This window comes from Notamacropus eugenii, chromosome 3 (genome assembly GCF_028372415.1).
Source record: "Notamacropus eugenii isolate mMacEug1 chromosome 3, mMacEug1.pri_v2, whole genome shotgun sequence".
In the NCBI taxonomy this organism is placed as follows: domain Eukaryota; kingdom Metazoa; phylum Chordata; class Mammalia; order Diprotodontia; family Macropodidae; genus Notamacropus; species Notamacropus eugenii.
Genome location: NC_092874.1, coordinates 290241960 through 290262066, shown reverse-complemented (window position 1 = coordinate 290262066; position 20107 = coordinate 290241960). Strand labels below are relative to the sequence as shown.

At 47.2% G+C, this 20107-nt stretch overlaps 1 protein-coding gene across 1 annotated transcript in view; it reads right to left on the bottom strand.

Moving 5' to 3' along the window:
• The window catches only part of TIMP3 (TIMP metallopeptidase inhibitor 3), a 62415-nt gene extending 42884 nt beyond the window's left edge, over window positions 1-19531 (bottom strand). The window contains exon 1 of the mRNA XM_072655852.1: window positions 18943-19531. Within this exon, the coding sequence (XP_072511953.1) occupies window positions 18943-19063 (121 nt within the window). The 5' untranslated portion in view covers window positions 19064-19531. The remainder of the gene's footprint in view (window positions 1-18942) is intronic.
• Between the last annotated feature and the right edge of the window lie 576 nt (window positions 19532-20107).

Here is a 20107-nt window from a genome sequence, read left to right as displayed (position 1 = left end):
TTTGTTAGTATAGGGAAGTCTAAGGCGAAGAAACTCTCTCTACCAAGAGAGGTAAGCACCTCTTCTGCAACTTATAGAATGTCCAAGACACTGACATGTAAAGTGACTTATGGGCACATAGAAGGAGGCAGATCTTGAACCCAGGACTTCAAGGCCCCACCATATCACACACACACACACACACACACACACACACACACACACACACACACACACACACACACACACACACCTATTCAGACTCTCATGGCTCCCTATTTCTTCCAACATCCAATATAAAATTGACAGTTAAGCCTTTAATGCTCCAGGCTGGCCCCTTACCTTTCCAGTCTTCTCACACCTGACACCCCTCGACATGCTCCCCATTCCAGAGTCATTGACCCAGCTTTCTATGCCTTGAATGCAAGACTCCTGAGACTTTTCACTGGCTATACCCCCCCCCCCCCATGTCTTGAATGCTCTTGGCCTCTCACTTTTGCCTCAGTTACTCCAGCTTCCTTCTAGACTTAGCTCAAATCCCCCTTCTTCAGGAAAGATGTCCTGGTCTCCCCAAACAATAATTCCTTCCCTTTGAGACTACCCTCTCTTTGCACTCTCTGTATTTTGTGTCTACATAGCTGTTTACATGTGGCCTCCTTACAGTAAGCTCCCTGAGGGCAGAACGAGTGTTTTTGCTTTTCTTTGTACCCTCCCAGTGGCTGGCACATCGTAGGTATTTAATAAATGCCTGTTGACTGACTATGTAAGTATGAATGAACCTTAGTTTATTATTAATTTTTATCTAATGAACTTGAGATTACCTTTGGATACTCACCTCCATACCTAAGTGGATCCACTTGTCCATTAGATTCTTAGAATGGAAAGTGATATGTTTTCCATTCAAAGGGAGGGAAGGAAAAACATTCACCCCTCACAAGCAAGAAGAAAAGTAGAAGGCAAATGCAGCCCCTCCTGGACCCTGAAGAATCCCACCCCTCCCAAGCAGGAGGGCCCATAGAATCCCAGCCAGGGAGGCACCCTGTGGGCCTGCTCCATTGGGTTCCAGGCTTGGCTCTGGGTCTCGTGTTTCCCAGGCCAGCAGGTGGTGGTGGGGCTGCTGAGTAAGCAGGGGGTGTGCCCGAGGGAGGGGTGGAGAAAGTGCCAGGCGAGCTTCTGCTCGAATTCTTTCCTGTCCTCCTCCCTCCCTTCCCCAGTTTCCAGAGGAAACTGAAGGGGCACAGAGGGAAAACACAGATGATGGAGGAGGGGAGTCTGCCGGGGTTGGGGGGGGGGCGGGGGGGGGGGGCAGGAAACTACCAAGCTCAGAGACCTCCTCCCAGCTCTAATGCCCCAGGACTCCACGTACATTGGGAAGTCACTGACAACCCTGACCCTGAACAGCGAGTGATGTGAGGATGTAACGCTGCAGGGGCTGGGGCTTTGTCAGAGAAGGTCTTCTTCCTTTCATCACTGGACTGAGTCCAGCACTTAGAGTCAGAAAGACCTGAGTTCTAATCCCGGGTCTAACCTCCCAGGGGCCTCAGTTTCCTCCTCTATAAGGTTGGACTGTGACCTCATTCTAGCTCCAAATCTATATTCCTACAAACACTGCTTGTTGAAGACCAATTCACAGGGTTACAGATTCAGTGCTAGAAAGGACCAAACCCTGTGGCTTACCCAGGGTCACTCAGGCAGCAGGTGGCAAGACTGGAATTTGAACCCAGGACCTCTGACTCCAAACTCCCAACCTAGCTAGTCCTCTTTTCATAGAAACATACTGCTCCCTAATTATGGCTCCAACGTGGCATCATGACAATGCCTGTCCATCAGGCCCTCTAATCAAAACGGACCCTCTTGACCCTGATGAAGGTGCCCACAGACCCCTTCCTTTCCTTATGTGGGCATCATCTAGAGAGACTGATCACAGACTGGAGGGAGGGTGGGCTGGTCTGAGCAGCCCCAGATGCCAACACCACTGACTATCAATGAAAGGTTCCAGACAGAGATTCAGGATAGCATAACGGACATAGCCCTAAACTTGGAGTCAGGAAGGCCTGGGTTCAAATCCTAGCTCAGACACTGCATAGCTGGGTGACCCTGGGTAAATCTCTTGACCTCTGTCTACCTCAGTTTTCCCATCTGTTGAATGAGAAATTTTGACTTGATGGTGCCATGGGTTTTGATGACCTTGGAGGTCCTTCTGTCTCTAAATCTGTAATTCTAGGCATTAGATTTGAACAAAAAGGATTTTATAGGGTCACAGATTTAGAGCTTGGAAGGGACCTCTGAGGTCATGAGAGCCACCTCCTCATTTTACAAATGGGGAAACTGAGGCTGGGGGAAGTGACTTGCATGGGGTCACGTAGCTGCTAAGTTATCAGAGACAAGATTCAGACCCTAGTCCTCCAACCTCTGTGTCTAAACCTAGGATGCTAGGGTGCCACTTAACATACAAATTCAAGCCTTTTCTTTCAGAATAAAAAGCCATACTTCCCTCCCTTTGCCTAAGTATAAAGGGGGCAGGGAAGGGGAACATTCCTTCTTGAAAACCTGAACCTCCCCCAGATCCCCTCCCCAAATGCCAGCCACTTCAACAGCTCTGAGAACTGGTTCCCTCTCCAGTCTCTCCCATTCACCTATACTTAGTCTAAGAGCTAGTAACAAACTATTAATAGCTATGTCAGAGGAGAGGGAGGCAGGAAATAGGAAATTATAAAGGAGGGGGCCAGGAGGGGCGCTGGAAGGAACGTAGGGGCCAAGGCACCCTGCAGACTTGGAATGCATTCCCTCCTCAAGTTGTGAGCAGAGGTCAGACCACGTGACTAACAAATGCTTGACCAGGTCCAAGTGCCTGCTGACCAGCAGGCTGGCCCCAGTCCTCTTTACCTGGTACTTTCCTCACAGACCAGCTATTTCCTCCTCTTTCTGCTTGGGTGGAAGCTGCTTTCCTCCTCTCCCTTCCTTCCCCACCCCCATTCCTGAACCCTCCACATAGACAAGGCTCTGCTTTTCCCCATTCCCCAAACCCCTAGAATTCCACCAGATGCCCAACAGAGGCAGCACCACCAACCCCCTACCGCTTTCCAGTGTGGAGCAGCCCTTGGCTATAAAATCAGACTGGTCCTGAAAAATCCATTAGTGGGTTTCTCTGTCTCCAATTGCATTTGTGGGGTTTGTTTGCTTATGGCATGGAAAAAAATGAAAGTCACCAAAACATCTGCATAGAAAGGGACCCTGGGAGATTGACAAGTCCTACCCACCAGCGCTACTTTTACATCAAGGCTCAGAAAGGGTAAGGGACAGACCTAAGGTCACCCAGTGAGTCTGAGGCCGGATCTGGCTGATAAACCAACATGCTGTCCCACGCAGTCCCTTTCCTTCCTCATCAGCTTAGGCTTCAATTCAGAACTCAACATTGTTGTGTTACTTAAATAGTTCACAAGTATTGCTTCCCACATCCAGGTATGATCTACTAGTTAGGAACACAGAACACATGAATTTGGGGTGGGGGGGGATTCCTGTCTACCTCCCATTATCCTCCCTAGAGTGGTCCATCCACTCACACCCTCTACCAATCCCTTTGAATTTCTTTGGCATTCACATCTCTGTCTCAAAGATCCCCCTTCCTCACTTTCTTCAATGCCACAGTATCAACACAGTATTATCCCCAAGACCAGAAACACTTAAGAGCATGTAGAAATGCCTTGAGGATGCAACACCACCCCAGTCAGAGGGTTACAGAACTGGAAAGGCCCATAGGGGTGCCCAACTTCCCATTTAACAAATACATTGGACCAATGAACACCACTATAGCCTTCTTTGATCCAACGCACTAAGCAATTATGTGCCAGGCACGCCAAAACAAAAGAAAAATGGCACCCATCCTCAAGGAGCTTAGAGTCTATCCAAGACCCCATTCCTTTATTTTTTATGTTGAACAAGCATATATTTAGTACCTACTATATGCCAAGCACTGCATTAGAGGCTAGAGGTGTAAGACAAAACCAAAATTGTTCTTGGAAGGAGAGAAGCATTTACCAAGTCCCTACTATGTGCTAAGAGTTTTACAAATATCTCATTTGATCCTCATGGTAAATTTGGGAGGCAAGTGTAATTCTCATTCTATAGATGGGGAAACTGAGGCAAATAACAGTTAAAGTGACAGCTAGTACATATCAAAGGTCACATTTGAATTCAGATCCTCCTGACTCCACATCCATCATGACCCACTAGATCATGTAGCCATCTTCAAATCTATATTAAGTGGAGTGGGGCTTCTGGTCAAGCCTCTATCACGTATTGACATTGCGAAACCTTGGACAATGCTACCTTCCCAGGGCCTCCATATTTCTACCACCCACATGGATCTCCAAAGGTCCCTTTCTCAGTGATCTTTGAGCAGAAGCCGAATGACCATTCCCTAAGTGTGTAATAGCAGGAATTTCTTCACTGACGGTTGATCTACACTATCACTGAGATTCCTTCTGATTTCCTTTTATGCCCCACGAATCTATAAATGTGTGTTAACGTTCTGGAATGTTTTCAAGAAGTCCAGAAACCATAATGAGCATAGCACTCAACCATTTACCAGTGATATAAGGAAAGTAGACACTGACTCAGCCATCAGAGGGCAGAGGTTCAAACCCTACCTCAGATTGGCAATAACTATATGGCCTAGGGCAAAACACTTAATATCTCCTGGGGCTTCAGTCTCATCATCTATGAAATAAAAAGTTGGATGGCCTCTGAGGTCCCTTTAGGATCCTATGATTGCTTTCTCAGTCTCATAGCGTCCTCAGCTGTAAAATGAGTGGACTTGGCCTACACAGCCTCTGAGGTCCCTGAGCCAACACACTGTGCTGGACATGGGATATAAGCACAACGAAAAAAAGCAGGAATCAGTCCTCCTGATCTCAAGAAGTTGACATTCTACTAGGGGGGAAAAGCAAGCCAAGCTTAAGTGGCCCAAGAGAACGTCCAAGTTTGTGCACAAAGCAGCCTCAATTCCTCCTAGAGGACCACTCCCACCTCCCCCGCCCCCGCCCCCACCCCTAGTCCTGGCCTGCCAGGTGCCTTGCAGTCAGGACAGGAAGAAGCAGGGGAAGAGGATTTCCTGAAAACTGGATCTCTCCCCTTCCCACGGCTCCCATCCCTTCGCCTTTGCTTGATTTCTAAGAAGAGTTGGTATTGAAAGTTGGCAAAGCACTTGGTATACATTATCTCAAAACTGTTGGGAAAAGGGAGTAGAAGTAAGAAAGGGAGACTGTGTCACCACAGGAAAGAATTTAGGATGTTCATGGTCAATTAATTACAAGGGGGAAAATTCCACTGGACATGGGCCCTACAGAGCCTCTATTTCAAATAAGCAATGGTTCAAAAGGTGTTTTTTCTTAAAATTCATTTAAGTGGTCCAAAAATTATGAGCGCTGGATTTCAAGTCAGAGACCCTGGATTTGAATTCTGGCTTCTCTACATTAGTACTTTTGTGACCTTGGGAAGTCTCTTCATCTCTGCACCCCAGTTTTCTCATCTGCAAAATGAGGGGGTTGAGCCAGATGGTTTCTAAGGTCCCATTCAACTCTCAAACTAGGATCCCAAGTTTTCTAGAATGCCTCTGATATGTTAATTCTTTATTCTCTTTTTTTCCATATGATCTCCCTGTGTCCTGTTAATAGTAACTTCTAAGCTATTCCTGAAAATGTTCTCCTTTCCATATCACAACATCTCAGAAGATCAGAACATTGTCTGGAGAGGCCAGAAAGACAGTTAACTCATTGGATGACTGAAAAATCTAACAATGGGCTGAATCTAATGCTAATTTTAAAAAGATTTTTTTTTTAAATCAGTAAAGCTCTGGATGGGTTCAAATCCTGTCATAGATATTCTATGTCCCTTCACCTGTCTGGCCCTCAGTTTCTTCCTCTGTATAATGGGGCAGGGGGAGGGTTGAACAAGATGGCCCCCGAGATCTCTTTAAACTCTCCTACTAGGATCTTATAGATAAGACGAGGGAGACTTCTGCTATGACATTCCATGTGATGGAGGACAGTCTAAAGACCTCCCATTTGGGAGTAGAATTCAGCTCTCAGCATCCCATTCTGGGGTAACCTTGATTCTCACCCCTATAGGCAGCTGCATTACCCAACCTCCTGTCCAGTTGACAAATGAGAGGCTCTGATAGGAAGCTTTGTGGTCAGTTGGATCATTAGAGAAAACCAGAGCCCATTAGGACTTTTTGTCCTTCATAACAACACAATGCATGCCACTACAACATTGCTCCTGTGGGTTGATGGGTTTTTGTAAAGGGGTAAGGATATATACCTGTGATTTTATCGGTGTAGGAGATGCCCAAAAAACATTCACCTAGCACCTGTTTGATAAATTATGGTCTTGAAAGAGTTGACTGGAACACACAGAAATGAAGCAATTTGTATCATTCTATAAAATAAACAGGCTCTGGCTAAATGCTTTCCAAGATCCCCTCTAGAATAAATCACACTCTGATCCAGAGCCAGTCAACATAACTCCCTTTACCTAGCTGAGCCTTAGTTTTCCCATCTGGAAAATGGGGATGATTTTGCTTTCTCCACCTACCTCACAAGCCCATCATGTGGAACATGCTTGTAAACATTCCCAGGGCCATCTGGGGAGTTGAATTGGACCAGTAGAGGTTATATAAGCCCCAATTCTCTTTACAGAGGGGGAGACTGAGGCCCAGAGTGATGAATGGGTTTGTCCAATATCCCAGAAACCAGGTTTCAATTCTAGAGTTTCCCAGTCGAGATCTAATACTTTTACCGCTGCAACCTGCTACTTCCCCAACAGGCTGCAGAAATGTGAGCTATCCTTATGAGTCCTAGCATTCCAGCTCATACCTCTCTCATGTTATCGTACCCAGCTAACAGAGACTTTAAGCCCTGATAGAAGTTGACCATGAGTTCTCTTCAGCTCATCTCCTGATTTTCATTAAAGAACAGCAGTTAAGTCTGGTGGTGAAGCTATTTGACAACTGGCTCCCTCATTTGGAGAAGGATTAAATTGGGGGCTGTGGTTAAGGAAAAGGGTGGTAATTATCATGTTATTTTTAAGGTCTCTGGTTCCGGAATGACTAACGGACACCACTACTCTGATAGGCAAAGCCTCAAGACACCCTGACCGGATGGATCTCCCCTCCTCTCCTTCCGCAAGCCATCCCACTTTCTGATATTCCACCCCATGAGCTTTAACTTCAGCTCTCAGAGGCCAGCTCCACACCCTGCCCCTACAACAGCCAGGTGGTCACAACCCTAGGAATGCCCCAAGTGTTCCATCCCCGGGCTGTGAATGCCATGGCTGGGCAATCAGGCCTAACTGGACATCAGTCAAAAGACTGAGGCTGCCAGTCAGTTCCTCGCATTTCACCCCCAAGGTCATTCATCTCAACCACCAAGAAATCACAGATCACGCTGACAGCAATCTTAGAGATCACTGACAAAAAAGGAAACTGAGGCCCAGGAAAGTTCATGCTCATTTTAATTCTGGCTTGCTTATTTTTGAATCCTTGACTCAAGTCGCTCAGATCCATGCCTGGAGGAGGAAATTGAGACCTAAGGATGTTAGGTAACATAAAGCTAAGCAGCTTTCACTCAGATAATACACATCCAAAGTGAGATTTGAATATGGTTCCTCTGACTCCAGAGATGGTGATTTTTCCCATTGTACCATGGACCCCAGTTCTCCCTTGTATTTGAAAAGTAAAGCAAGAGGTGACTTTGTCCCTCAGTGCAAATTCTCTCCCCGCTTTACTTCTCAAATACGAAAGAAAACTCGTTAGTAAAGGGAGAGAGAACACTGAGTAACAGAACAGAGTTCTTGAAGACTTTGGGAAAAGTCACTTTAAGACAAGACTGTCTATTCCAGCTCTAGTAATTCAAGTCTACACATTTCCTCATTCCTAAAAGGAGAACACAAAACCTTCCTAGTTCTCTTTCTCCATTCTCTACCACACCTAAAGATAAAATGAGATGAGATTCAAAAGTATCTCTTTAAAATTGAAAGCAAAAGCTAATTTGGCACTTAATTACCTTTAATCAGAGAAACAGCTTAGAATTTGAGTTGGATAAGACTATGGAGATCTAGTCCTCTCTCCAGACAGCAAAGCATTTAATTGAGACAGATAGAGAAAGAAAATAAAACAAAAACAGAAAGATCAAGTAGAAGACAACATTCTCAGCCCTCCCTTATCCTACTCCCTGAAGACAAGTAAGCAAATCCTACCTAATCTTACCAAATCCTTGGCCAGTTAGCCTGGTCACTTTATAGATGAGGAAACTGAGGCCCAGAAGAACCAAAATTCAAACCAGGCCCCATGATTCCAAAACCAGTGCACTTTCCCTTACATTCTGCTGATCATGCAAGCCAGTTCTTGGAGATGGTGAACGCAGAGTTCTACAGGGTATTCCTAAAGTCTTAGTGTCATTTTTTAAGTTTTCAGAGCTAAAAATCACAGATCTGCTTCTGGGTCTCCGTTTTCTTACGTAGAAAATGAAGGAGCCAGGGAATTAGATGACCTCTATATGCTCTTATGATCCTCTGGATCTCTGAAACTTCTGCATACTCAAAAAAAAAAAAACCCTCCTATTAACACACACACACAGACACACACACAGACACACACACAGACACACACATGGCCTTCTACCATTCTATAGGCAGCAGGGTTTGGCAGGAAGCAAATAGCCCCTGGAGGTCTTCCCAGGACATGCAAACCAAAGTGAAGTGAGCTTCTCACTGTAGGCCAGTATTTTCATGAGGTAATGGGGCAATCCAAGAGGTGCCTTTCTGCTCTGAGGCTTCACAAGTCTCCTTCAGAAACCAGTAAACATAGCAGCCCCTCCCTTCCCCAAAGAACTTCCCTGGTTTATACAGAAGTCACTTTTTTCAGGAAGGGGAATTTGCCCATGAATGCAGTTTTCAAAATGTCATTAAAGCAAGTCATTCCCTGCCCCCCTCCTTTCTCACCCTTTTCCTCCCCTCATCTCTTTCTCTCTCTCTCTTCTCTCTCTCTCCCCCCCCCTACCCCATTCCCACTAGTCAATAGTGCAAGACTGGGGGCAGAAGTGGGGCCTTTACATGCACAGGAGCTCGGGAGCCAGAAGGGATAAAGCAAAGAAGAAACTCCAGAAGTCAGGGCTGGAAACATCTGGGCCTGCACATCTGGGCCTCTACCGGCACAGGGGCCTCTCTACACAGTCATTTCCTGAGAGGGATCTGGTGCAGTCTCTCCAAACGTAAACCGGATAGGAGAGAAAGCCATCTGACTCAGATTATGGGGTAGCTGGAGTGCTTTGGGGAAGGGGGAGTGAAATGAAGGATATTTTACGAAGAGGAGAAAAAAAGGGGAGGGAATCTGAAGAAAGACCAAACTCTAACTAATAGAAGACAGAGGACTTGGCTACTCCCCCTTCAAATCAATACATTGAGAAAAAGTCACAATTTAGTTAAATATGCAGATATACACACAGAACTTAATAAACCATCTACATGGTAATGGAGAAAGTGAGTTCCTGTTCTGGTCCTATAGGAGACAAAAACCATAAAGGAATATAAACAATTTTTGTTTTAAAGCCATCTAACAAATATTTTTCCCTTAGGAGACACTTATAACTATCTCAGAGTTGGAGGGGCAGCTAGGTGGAGAAATCTGGAAGACATCTCTTCCTAAGTTCAAATCTGACCTCAAACATTTACTAACTGAGCGACCCTGGGCAAGTCACTTAATTCTTCACTTCATCCTGTTTGCCTCAGTTTCTTATCTGTAAAATGGGTTAGAGAAGGAAATGGCAAACCACTCTAACATCCCTGCCAAGAAAATCCCAAGTGGGGTAACTAAGAGTCAGACAGGACTGAAATAACCGAAAAACACCAGCACGGTTGGAAAGAGGCCAACAGGTACCTAATTGAGGATCCTACCTATCCCCTCCATATCATCCCTGGCAAGAGGTCCTTAATAAAATTGACAAGCATCCATTTTGTAGGGGAATTCAAACACCAAAACAATATCAAAAAATTCTTGCCCTCAAGGAGAAAACAATATCCATGGGAATATAACATTCCTTTCCTTCCGCCCCTCAGGGCAGGTTTCCTTAATAGTAAAGGACACGTCTGCTATTATGAAAGAATCTAAAGTCTAGCCTAGCTTTCTTCCCAGTCTTCTGCCACCACCCCCCTAACCAATGGTATTTTGATGCCCCCATTAAAAGGTGAAGCAGGATATTAACAGAAGCAGGGGAAGGAAGACCAGGGAAGAGAAGTAGTGAACGATCCAGAGAGAAGGCTTGCCTAGCCCCATGATGGACTGTCTACAGAAACCATTTAGATAGGAAAAGTCAAGGAGGCCCCAGAGGCAGGAAACAAGGCTTCCTTATGTGTGCCACCAAAGGCCAAGAGTGGTGGCTGCTGCTTGTTTTTTCAAACAGGGTGGCCTGTTCCTCTTATCCAGTGGAAACCCCAAAGTCAAACAAACCAGAATACAATAAAGGCCCCATCCATTGCTTAATTGTATAGGGGGAAAGTCCTCTCTTGATAAATTATGCCCTAACTGTCAACAAACCAACTGTCAAGAGTTCAGAGCTCCTCCCCATGACTCTCCCTCAGCTCAAGAGGTAGTTGGGCAAAAAGGTAAACAGAAACAAACCTAAAACTGGTGATGAAATAAATAGAAACCCATTTCTAGTGTGGGTATTGCTTAAATCAGATGTAAACTCCTTGAGAGCAAGGACCAGTTTTTTGCAGGGAAGGGGGGCAGGAGGGGTTGATTTTTGGTTTTGCCTTCTTACTATCCCAGATTTGCAAACTCCTTTATCACTTCAGAAGGAAGGAGGAATCTATTTTTTTTTTTTTTGCTGTTAAGTCATTTTTCAGTCATGTCCAACTCTTTGTGACCCTATTTGGGGTTTTCTTGGCACAGACACTGCAGTGGTTTGCCGTTTCCATCTCCAGTTCTTTTGACAGATGAGGAAACTGAGGAAAACATGGCTAAGTGAAGGGTTAAATGACTAGTACAGGGTCACACTGCTAATGAGTGTCTGAGGTCACAGAGCCCAGCACTCTATAGAGATATATTCATTTATATGCTCTGCTTGAAAGATAAATATTCATTTATATGCAATACTTAATACAGGATTGTTGATTGATTAGGCCAGACAGGCCTCTGATTACCCCACCTCTGGAACCCTCAAAGTCCCACGCCCTGTAAAAGAGATACATCACCATAAGAGATAGTTGATTACACAAATATATATATTATATTTGCTAAACTCAACACTAACATAAAGTACAGTGGTCAGAATTGTCCAAAAACCCCAAGGATCATCAAACCCAGGTGTTCGTAATGATTTTTTGTATCGTAAACCCCTTTGGCAGCCCAGTCAAACCTGTAGGATCCCTTCTTAGAAGAATTTTATTAGATGCGGAAAATAAAATACACCAGATTACAAAAGGAGGCCAATTTTGTTGAATTAGATATCAAAGTATTTTTCTTATCCAAGTTCATGAATTCTCCCCTCCCTCTCCCAAATCTATCTACACACCCCTGGGGGGGGGGGGGGTGGCGGTGTAGGAAGGGGAACCTTTGATCTAGGGTTAGCCAGATATCATGTTGAGAACTGAAAACTCCATTCAGTGGAAATCCCACCTCTGATGTTAACTAGTCGGGTAATCCCACCTCCTCCTCCCCCTTCTCCTCCCACATCCTTTCCTTACAAGTCACTTAAACACTCTCACCCAGTTTCCTGGTCTGTAAAATGGGATTAATAATTATAGCAGTTACTTCACAGGATTGTTGTGAGGGTCATATGGGATAGTTAATATACTGTGCTCTGCCAACTTCAGAATATTATAGAAATACTAGCTAGGATTAATATGGACAGAGAAATCATGAATAACTGAAAATAAGCAAGTCCAATTGAAATGAAACTTTTGATGGAAAAAGAATGTCCATAGTTATCTTTATGACCACTAGTGCAGAATACCATACCTTACACACACACACACACAAAATGTTTTATAAATGTGTTATCTCGTAGGATCAAATGAAAACCAGGGAGAGGCAAGGAAGGATACCTTTTTTGGGTCACATCAACAGGACATCAACAGCTGGCCCAGACAAGGAGGGTGTGCTTGCTTCCAAGAGGGGCTGATTAGGAAGGGATACCCAATTTCTCTCCCCCTTTTTTTTTTTTTAAATGAACTTGTAGGAATGCATCAATCAGCAGCTGAGCACAACAGTTCCTGACGTTTCTGCAAAGCCAATAACAAAAAACCCCCCACCCCAGCCGCTTTCCATGGACATTCACTCTAGTTTTATCTGTCCTAGAACTTGGCAAAGGGCATATGCCCTACACCCTACCCATGAGGGGTATGGGATTGCAGCCTAGGGCCCATGTCCTGAGTATTAGTAGAAGATTTCTTATTTCCATCACATTCCATCTCCTCAAACTAGTCTCCTCTTTGTCACTAATTTGCTATGTGATCTTAGACAACTCACTTTCCTTTCGTGGGTTTCCACATTTATAAAATGAAGTGATGGAATTAACTCACAAACTTCAAAGACTTCCTCAGGCAGCCATGTATATGAAATGGTCTGGGTTTCAATCTCCTCTCTGTCACTCATCATCGGAGGGGCAATGGATAGAACGTTGGTCTTAGAGTCAGGACAACTCAAATTCAAATCCTTGTTCAGAAGTTTTTCAGATGTGTCTGACTTCATGATTCCATTTGAGGTTTTCTTGGCGAAGATACTGGAGTGGTTTGCCAGTTCCTTCTCCAGCTCATTTTACAGATGAGGAAACTGAGGCAAATAAGATTAAGTGACTTGGCCAAGGTCATACAGCTAGTAAGTGTCTGATGCCATATTTGCACTCATGAAGATGAATCTTCCTGACTCCTTAAGGCTCCATATTATTATCAAGATTTCTGGTGAAAACACACTGTAGCCAAGAGCACCAAGCTTGGAAACATAAGTCCTAGGTCTGAATTCTGGTTCTGCCATGTACTATATGACCTGGAGCAAATCATTTGTTCTTGTTTTTTGTTTCAGGGGGACTTGAGATTTCACAACTCACAGTGTGGAGACTCTCTCCACTATATGGATCACCCACTGGCCGACAGGTCTCAGCCTTAGAAAAGTTAAAAGACCTGCCCAGAGTCACACAATCAGTATATGTCAGAGGCCTGAATCTTCCTCAAGGTCAACATTCTATCTATATTACTATGCTATTTCTTTTCTTAAAAAGTTCTATACATCATTCCAAAATCACCACCTTAAAATGAAAACACCTGGATTTCAATCCTGGCTTTGTGACCTCAGTGTCCCTGGGCTGGCTACTCTCCCTCTCTGAGGCTCAGTTTCTTTTTCTGTAATACTGAGAGGGCTGTAAATGGCCTGAGGTTTCTTCCAGCCCCGGATCTAGCCTAGAGAGAGGATTCCTGCTGGGAATCCCAATATAATAAAGCTGTCCGAGCCCTACTGAACAAGAGGTTCCCATTATTCCAGGGAAGGCCAGAGTCCCAGTTCCCTTCCGGCTCTGGGAGGGGAAGATCCAATCCCAAGCTGGCTCCTCAGGGCTAGAGGGTGTATTTCGTGTTTACGTGTGCCTACCCACAAAGGGAGCTTAGTTTCCTGTGAAATGGCCCCTTTGAAAGAAGTAGCATTAGAGGATCCATTGATGCCCATCCTGGCATTGCCTTCCAGACAGCTAAGGGTCATCTTATGGAGCTTGGTCTCCTGCTACCCCTCTGCCCTTGGGGCACTGAAGTCTCCATCCTCCTAGCCTGGAGTATGAGATTCAGCATGTTGGGGGGACACTGCCAGTTCACCCTGCCCGCAGGACTTTCTCTTCTCCCTTGGAGGGCTCTGAATTCTAAACCCAGATTGCCCCAGGGCCCCCACTATGCATGTATGTGCTTCCTCTTACACAATAAGCACGTCAAACACATAGATGAAGAGAAAAAGAGAGGGAGTTGTAGGCATAGCCTCCCTTCTTGGGTCATTTTCTCCACATGGCGGTCAAGGAGTTGCTTGAACAGGATTTGGCCTGCTAGGCCTGGCTTCTTCCTTCCCAGGCCTCACCTGCTGCTTCCTCCCTCCCCCCACCCCCCCAATCCATCTCTCTAAACGACTTGGGAATGGGGTGGGGGGGAGGGGGCAAGGAACCACACACATCCTGGCTGCTGCCAAGTCCTTTTCTTCCCCCAGCGTGTTTTATAACCCGGCATGTAGTTTATTCTTCTCCCAAACACTACTGTGGGTACAGGGCCCAGAGTTGCCATAGAAACACCTTTTAACTCCTGCTCACCCAGAAGTTTCCAAGTCCCCCTCTCCCCCTTCCCTCCAAGCTGGCTGCAGAAAAAACGTCACCTGGGCTGAGATTTGGAGCTCAGGCCATGGGAGGGCGCTTTAAGGGGGCTTCCCAAATGTTCAAAGGGATAAACATCCTGGGCCATCTTTCTGACCCAACTCAGCCCCCTGCCTCTGCCCAAAGGGATGGTGAGCAGAGCCAGGGAAGGAGGGTGGGTTGAACAAGGCTAACCAATGAATGGGCCACAAAGCTGGCAAGCTCCTGGGGAATGGGGTAGGTTGGGGAGACATGTAAGAACTCCTTGAGGAAGGAGGGAAAGCGGAGGGGGGAGCCTCCTACCCAAGCTCTGAGCCAGAAAGCCTCAGAACAAAGCACAAATATGAGCTGTCCCCTGCTTGCCAGCAGGGTGCTCCCAAAGAAAGCAAAGAGATTAACCCAGGGACCTGGGAATTCAAAGAGAAGCCCCGTTCCTGGGACCCATGTCCAGAGCACATCGGGGCTTGTCTCCAGAAACACAGGAGAGCTGATGAACTTTGACAGACCCAGCTAGGATGGTCCAACCTCAGTTTAATGCACTACTTTGGGAGGAGCTTTTCCCCTTGGCCACTGTTAGCTGAGATATAGAGGGGAAATTTCTTGAGGGAGGCATTGGATTAGATAGATGGAGGACAGTGAAAAACAATGACAAGGATATTGAACTTAGGTCACAAGACTTGGGTTTGAATTCTCCTCATGTTTGTTAATGAATATATACAATCTTGGGAAAGTTACTTTAACTCTGTTTCCCCATCTGTAAAATGAGACCAGAGGGCTTCAAAGATCTCCTCCCCGACTATGTCTACAATCCAGTAAATATCCTGGCCTTGGTTTCTTGGTCTGTAAAATAAGAGGGTTGAACTCAATGACCTCGAATGTCCTTCTGGCTCTAGGATCCTACAATCTTGGATGACTTCTGACTTCCCTGTGATCGTCTGTGATTCGATGATTTGTTCTTATCTGGTAAAGATCTCTAAACCAGTGTGATATTGTCCTGAGAGTGCCTAGAGTCAGGTTCAAATCCTGCCCCTGGCAGCTTAGTACCTATGTGATTCTGAAACTCTTAACTGCCCTGAGCATCAGCTGCAGCCTATATAAGTTATGGAAACTCGAGGCTCAACAGACCTGGTTCCTAATCCTGCGTCTGGCACTTACTACCTGTATGATCTTGAGCAAGTCATTTCAACTGAGGAAGGGGACGTGGGGGGGGGCGTGGATTTGTCACTTGTAAAAGGAGCAGTTGCAGTAGAGGGCAGGTGAGGACCATTCCCACTCTAAAGCCACTGTCCTATGATAACAAAAGCCTCCCTGCAAATCCCTTCAAAGTACTATCATCCAGGATGTCTGAAAAGACCTTTTAAAGGCCAACTCTGGTTATTGTCACTGGGGAGTTTAAGCTTCCTTCCAGGGAGTGGTTTGTTGTTGGTTTTAAATCACAATTTCATAAAGAGTTTCACAGAAGTTCCAAGGGTGCCTGAGCTGTGGATGGGAGGAAACAACAGTGGAAGTCGAGGGTGGGGGGGCAAAGAAGCCCCCATGGGAAGCCAGATCCACCTTCTGCTTGAGGTCAAACCCAAACTGCCTATTTGTGCCCAAGTGATCGCTCCTGTATACTGGCCTCTATTTCTCCTTGGCAGATCTCCCAGGGTCTTTCAAGAGTCCAGAAGCAAATGACTGGGGGGGTGGGGAAACAAAAAAAAAAAAAAAGTAAACTCCTATGAAATGCCCTTTCCATTCTTAGATCCTAAGGGACTCTCAAGCCTTAACTCCCCAATTTCTTCTTTGATTCTCTCAGTTTTACAGACATAAACACTATGGTTCCCTCCACCCCGACACAATCTCTCCTTTTATATTTCAAGGTCTTGGGAGTGGTGCTGAGCTGCTTTGGAAGGGATGGGGAAGGAAGAGAGTCCCTAGTGGTTTGATTTCTCCAAAAAGGATCTGATAAATGATTTGGTACCAGGGGACCAGAGTACAAATTCTGGATGTGCCAAATGTTCTGTGTGACCTTGGAACAAGTCCCTTTCTCTTCCCTTGGCCTCAGTTTCCCCACCTGTAAAATAAATAGGTACAGCTAAATGGCACCTTTCTATTAACCACCTGCTATAAGACATTGGAAATATACATATATGAAATATATAATATATAAATATATATAATATAAAATATATATTAAAAATTTAGTCCCCATCCACAGGGAGTTTACATTTTTCCAGACTACATTTAGACCTGGATAAAGCTTGCTATCTGATCCAATTCCCTCATTTTGCAGACAGGGAAACATCATAAACACCATAGTCCAAGAGGAATGAAGTGATTTGGCTAAGGTCACAAAGATCTATGATCCTATTCATTACAAGCCTTACCCCTGGTATTGGGTACTCATAACAACAGCATCATGAAAATACATTCCTTACACACACATACATATACACACACATACATACACACACACACGGTGCAAAAGCCTTTCCAATGCCCCCCTGTCACCCCAAAAGCTATACAAGCATCTGTCTGGGGGGATCCCAGGAACCCTAGGCTTTCCCAAGTGCCTCCAACTTAGAGCCACCTGATGATGCTGGCAGCCACTCACCCAAACCAAAGCTAGCTGACCAACAGGTCCAACCAGCCGCAAGGTTCCTGCTGCTCTACCCTCTCCTCTACCACACCCAGCCCACTTGCTGACTAGCCCTCACAATGCCAGCCTCATAGACAAGAAGGACACAGTAAGGATTTTCTTCCCCATTTCAGCACCCCTTCAATCTTCCCCCTAACCTGTCATTGCTTTGGTCCTCAAACACTTATTAAGGACCTACTACGTGCAAGAATCCATCCCAAAACACCATAGCCCAAAAAAAAAATACTGAACTTCTCTCTCCCTTTTCCTTTACCCTACTCCCTTAAACTCAGAGGTCACTCTATTCTTGTAGCCTGAGGGAGAAAAGGACAGGAAAATAAATAGAAGCTTTTCCAGCTCCTCAAACCTGAGTAGCGCAGGCTTCCCAAAGAGCTTACCCCCTTCCCCCCACTGGAGTTTTAGGGGCCACTCGCTGAGGCTCCGGATAACTGGATTTGCTTCTCCTTGCAAGATGACTCTTTAGTTGGGAGAGAATCGCCAACCTTTACCCACTAAGAGACTTGCCCACCCTCCCCCACTGCAAGCCCACAGCAACATTTTTTAAGCCTCAAAACAAAACAGTTTGGATTTCTACAACATCTAAAAGCATTAACCTTTAAGGGGGGAGGAGGGGAGGAAGAAGGGCAGTCACGTCATTTAAACCTCAAAACAAGCTTGGAAGCTAGGCGGTGCACTAGGATATTATTATTCTGCGCATTTGCTATATGGGGAAACTGAGACTCAGGAGTTGACCAAATCAGTGACAGCTCCCCCCCACCCCCATTCCAAATCTCTGTCTTCTGACTCCCAGGGCTCTTCTCCACCCCACCCTACCCCACTCCCTTTCACTCCACCCCAATCCCATAAATAACGAAGTTCGAGACTTTTCACAAGTTTGGGTAGGGCGATTCCCCCACGATTAACACCTTTTGCTTGCTATCAACACCCTCAAAAACAGTTCTGCGTTTACGTTTGGGGGGAGTAGGGAAGCATCCATTTCATAGTCCACATTTCTACCAAGGAACTAACTTCCCTTAGCACATCCCCAGTCCAGGCGTCTAGTCACTCTGGAAGTTCTGCCTAAAGACTGACAGGGAGCAGGGCTCCCTCTCCAGAAGAGGAGCACCATGTGAACCCCCAAACGCTGCAAGCTCTCCCCGTTTGCAGGTCACTCTCTTCTGTACAGGGCTGCTTCAGTTTCCACTAAAGAGTCAACCTCCTCATCCCCTCCACTCCAGGCTCCACTCAAAGTTTTGGAAAACTATGACGCCCACCACCAATCCTTCCTGCAGGGCTTTGTAGGAGAGAACTTTCCAGACGGCAACAGGACCCAGAAGGAATCTCAAGTGCCCTGTGCCACCGATCGGAGTGGGAAAGGAAACTGGATGAAGTGGGAAAGCAAAAATTTCAGAGCTTAAGAGCTTCTGTAGGGGGGCGGAGAGGGGGGAGGGAAGGAGAGGGAAGGAAGCAAAGAGAGGAGAGAGGGAGTCCTTTATGGCCATGGACTAGTATAGAGGACCTTGACAAAAAAAATCAAGACCTCTCCACCACCCCACCACCGAAAGGGGACATCTTGGCCAAAGGGTGGATGCAGCCCTAGGTGCCCACCCCCGCCTTCCCTTCACCCCCTTCTCCACCCTCTCGCCTCGGGCTGCAACTGGAGAAGACAGAAGGTGGGATCAAGTCAAAAAGGGACATCGAGACAAAAGTGTGGATGCAGTCCTAGGTGCCTACTCCCTATTCCCTTTGCTCTCTCGCCACCCTCCTGTCCCGGACTGCAACTAAAGAAGGTGGGAACGAGGCAAAAAGTGTGGATACAGCCCTAGGTGCCTACTCCCCATTCCCTTCGCCCTCTCGCCACGCTCCTGCCCCGGACTGCAACTGAAGAAGACAGGGAGAAGGTGAAAAGATCCGAGCCAGCTGAGAGTGGCAGAGCCGGCAGGGGAAGCGGGCTGCCGCGGCGTCCCTTACCGATGTCGGAGTTGCAGAAGGCGTCCTGGGGGTGACTCGGCGAACAAGTGCACGCGTCTGCCCCCAGCTCCCTCAGGCTCCAGCTGCTGAGAAGCACCACGAGACTGAGCCACGGGCTCATCGCGGCGCGCCCGGCTTCCCAACTGGCTGCGGGCACGGGCGCGGGCCGGGCACGGGCTGCTGTCCTCCTTCCCTCTCCTGTCTCCTGTCTCTCTCTTCTCCTTCCCTCTCCTGTCTCCTGTCTCTCTCTCTCCTCCTTCCCTCTCCTGTCTTCTGGCTCTCCTCCTTTCCTTCTCTGTCTAAGTTGCCCACCAACTTTCCCCCACGGCTCCTAGGCTGGGCCCCGGCGCCTGGGCAGCCCTTGGAGTGGCGAGGCTGGGGTAGGACGGGACGAGCAGGATGGGAGAGCAGGGGCTAAGACGCTACCGCGACCAGACCCACATCCGTCCCCAGGCTCCTGCGCTTGCCGGCGCGGCCGCAGCCTTATATAGCCTGGGAGGCTCTGGGAGCCCCCCTCCTGCGGCCCGAGGTCCGCCCCCCCTGACCAATCGGCGAGCCGCATTACCTCATCGCCCCCCCGCGGGAAAGGGGGCCGCTGGAGAGGGGGCGGGGCCGCCCGGTAAGCTCCAGATCCTTTTAGGGAATGCGGGAGTGTGCTGGCTGCCTGGGAGCGACCCAAGAAAGCCCTGCTCTCCCTTTTGGGCTCTCCCCGCACCTCCCAGGGGCAGCTTGGTGCGGGAGCCCGGGCCAGGAGCCCTCCGGGACGTTTGCTACCACCTGGAGCATCTCCTCTGAGCGCCCTCCCTGCGCGGACCTTCCCCTTTCATCCATCCTACTGGCCGGCAGGAGAGCTCCCCGCCGCCGACTGCAGGCCAGTCCTCCCTAGACGTCCATCCCCGGGGAAGAGAGCTAGAGTAGTCGACCCGGCGCTGTGCCCTCTGGAGGGATAGGAGAGCTGCGGAGGAAGAGGGTTCATCTCTCCACCTTCTCCTGGACAGCGCAACCGGAGCCCGGATGACCCCGCAATCCTGGCCTCACCTGTGTCTTGTGGAGTGGGGGTGGTAGGAACACAGCTGCCCATGGCGAATCACAAATTGAGAACCGGGCCGAGGGAGGGGGCGAAGCGTAGAGGCCATTTGGCACAACCTCCTCATTTTACTGGAGC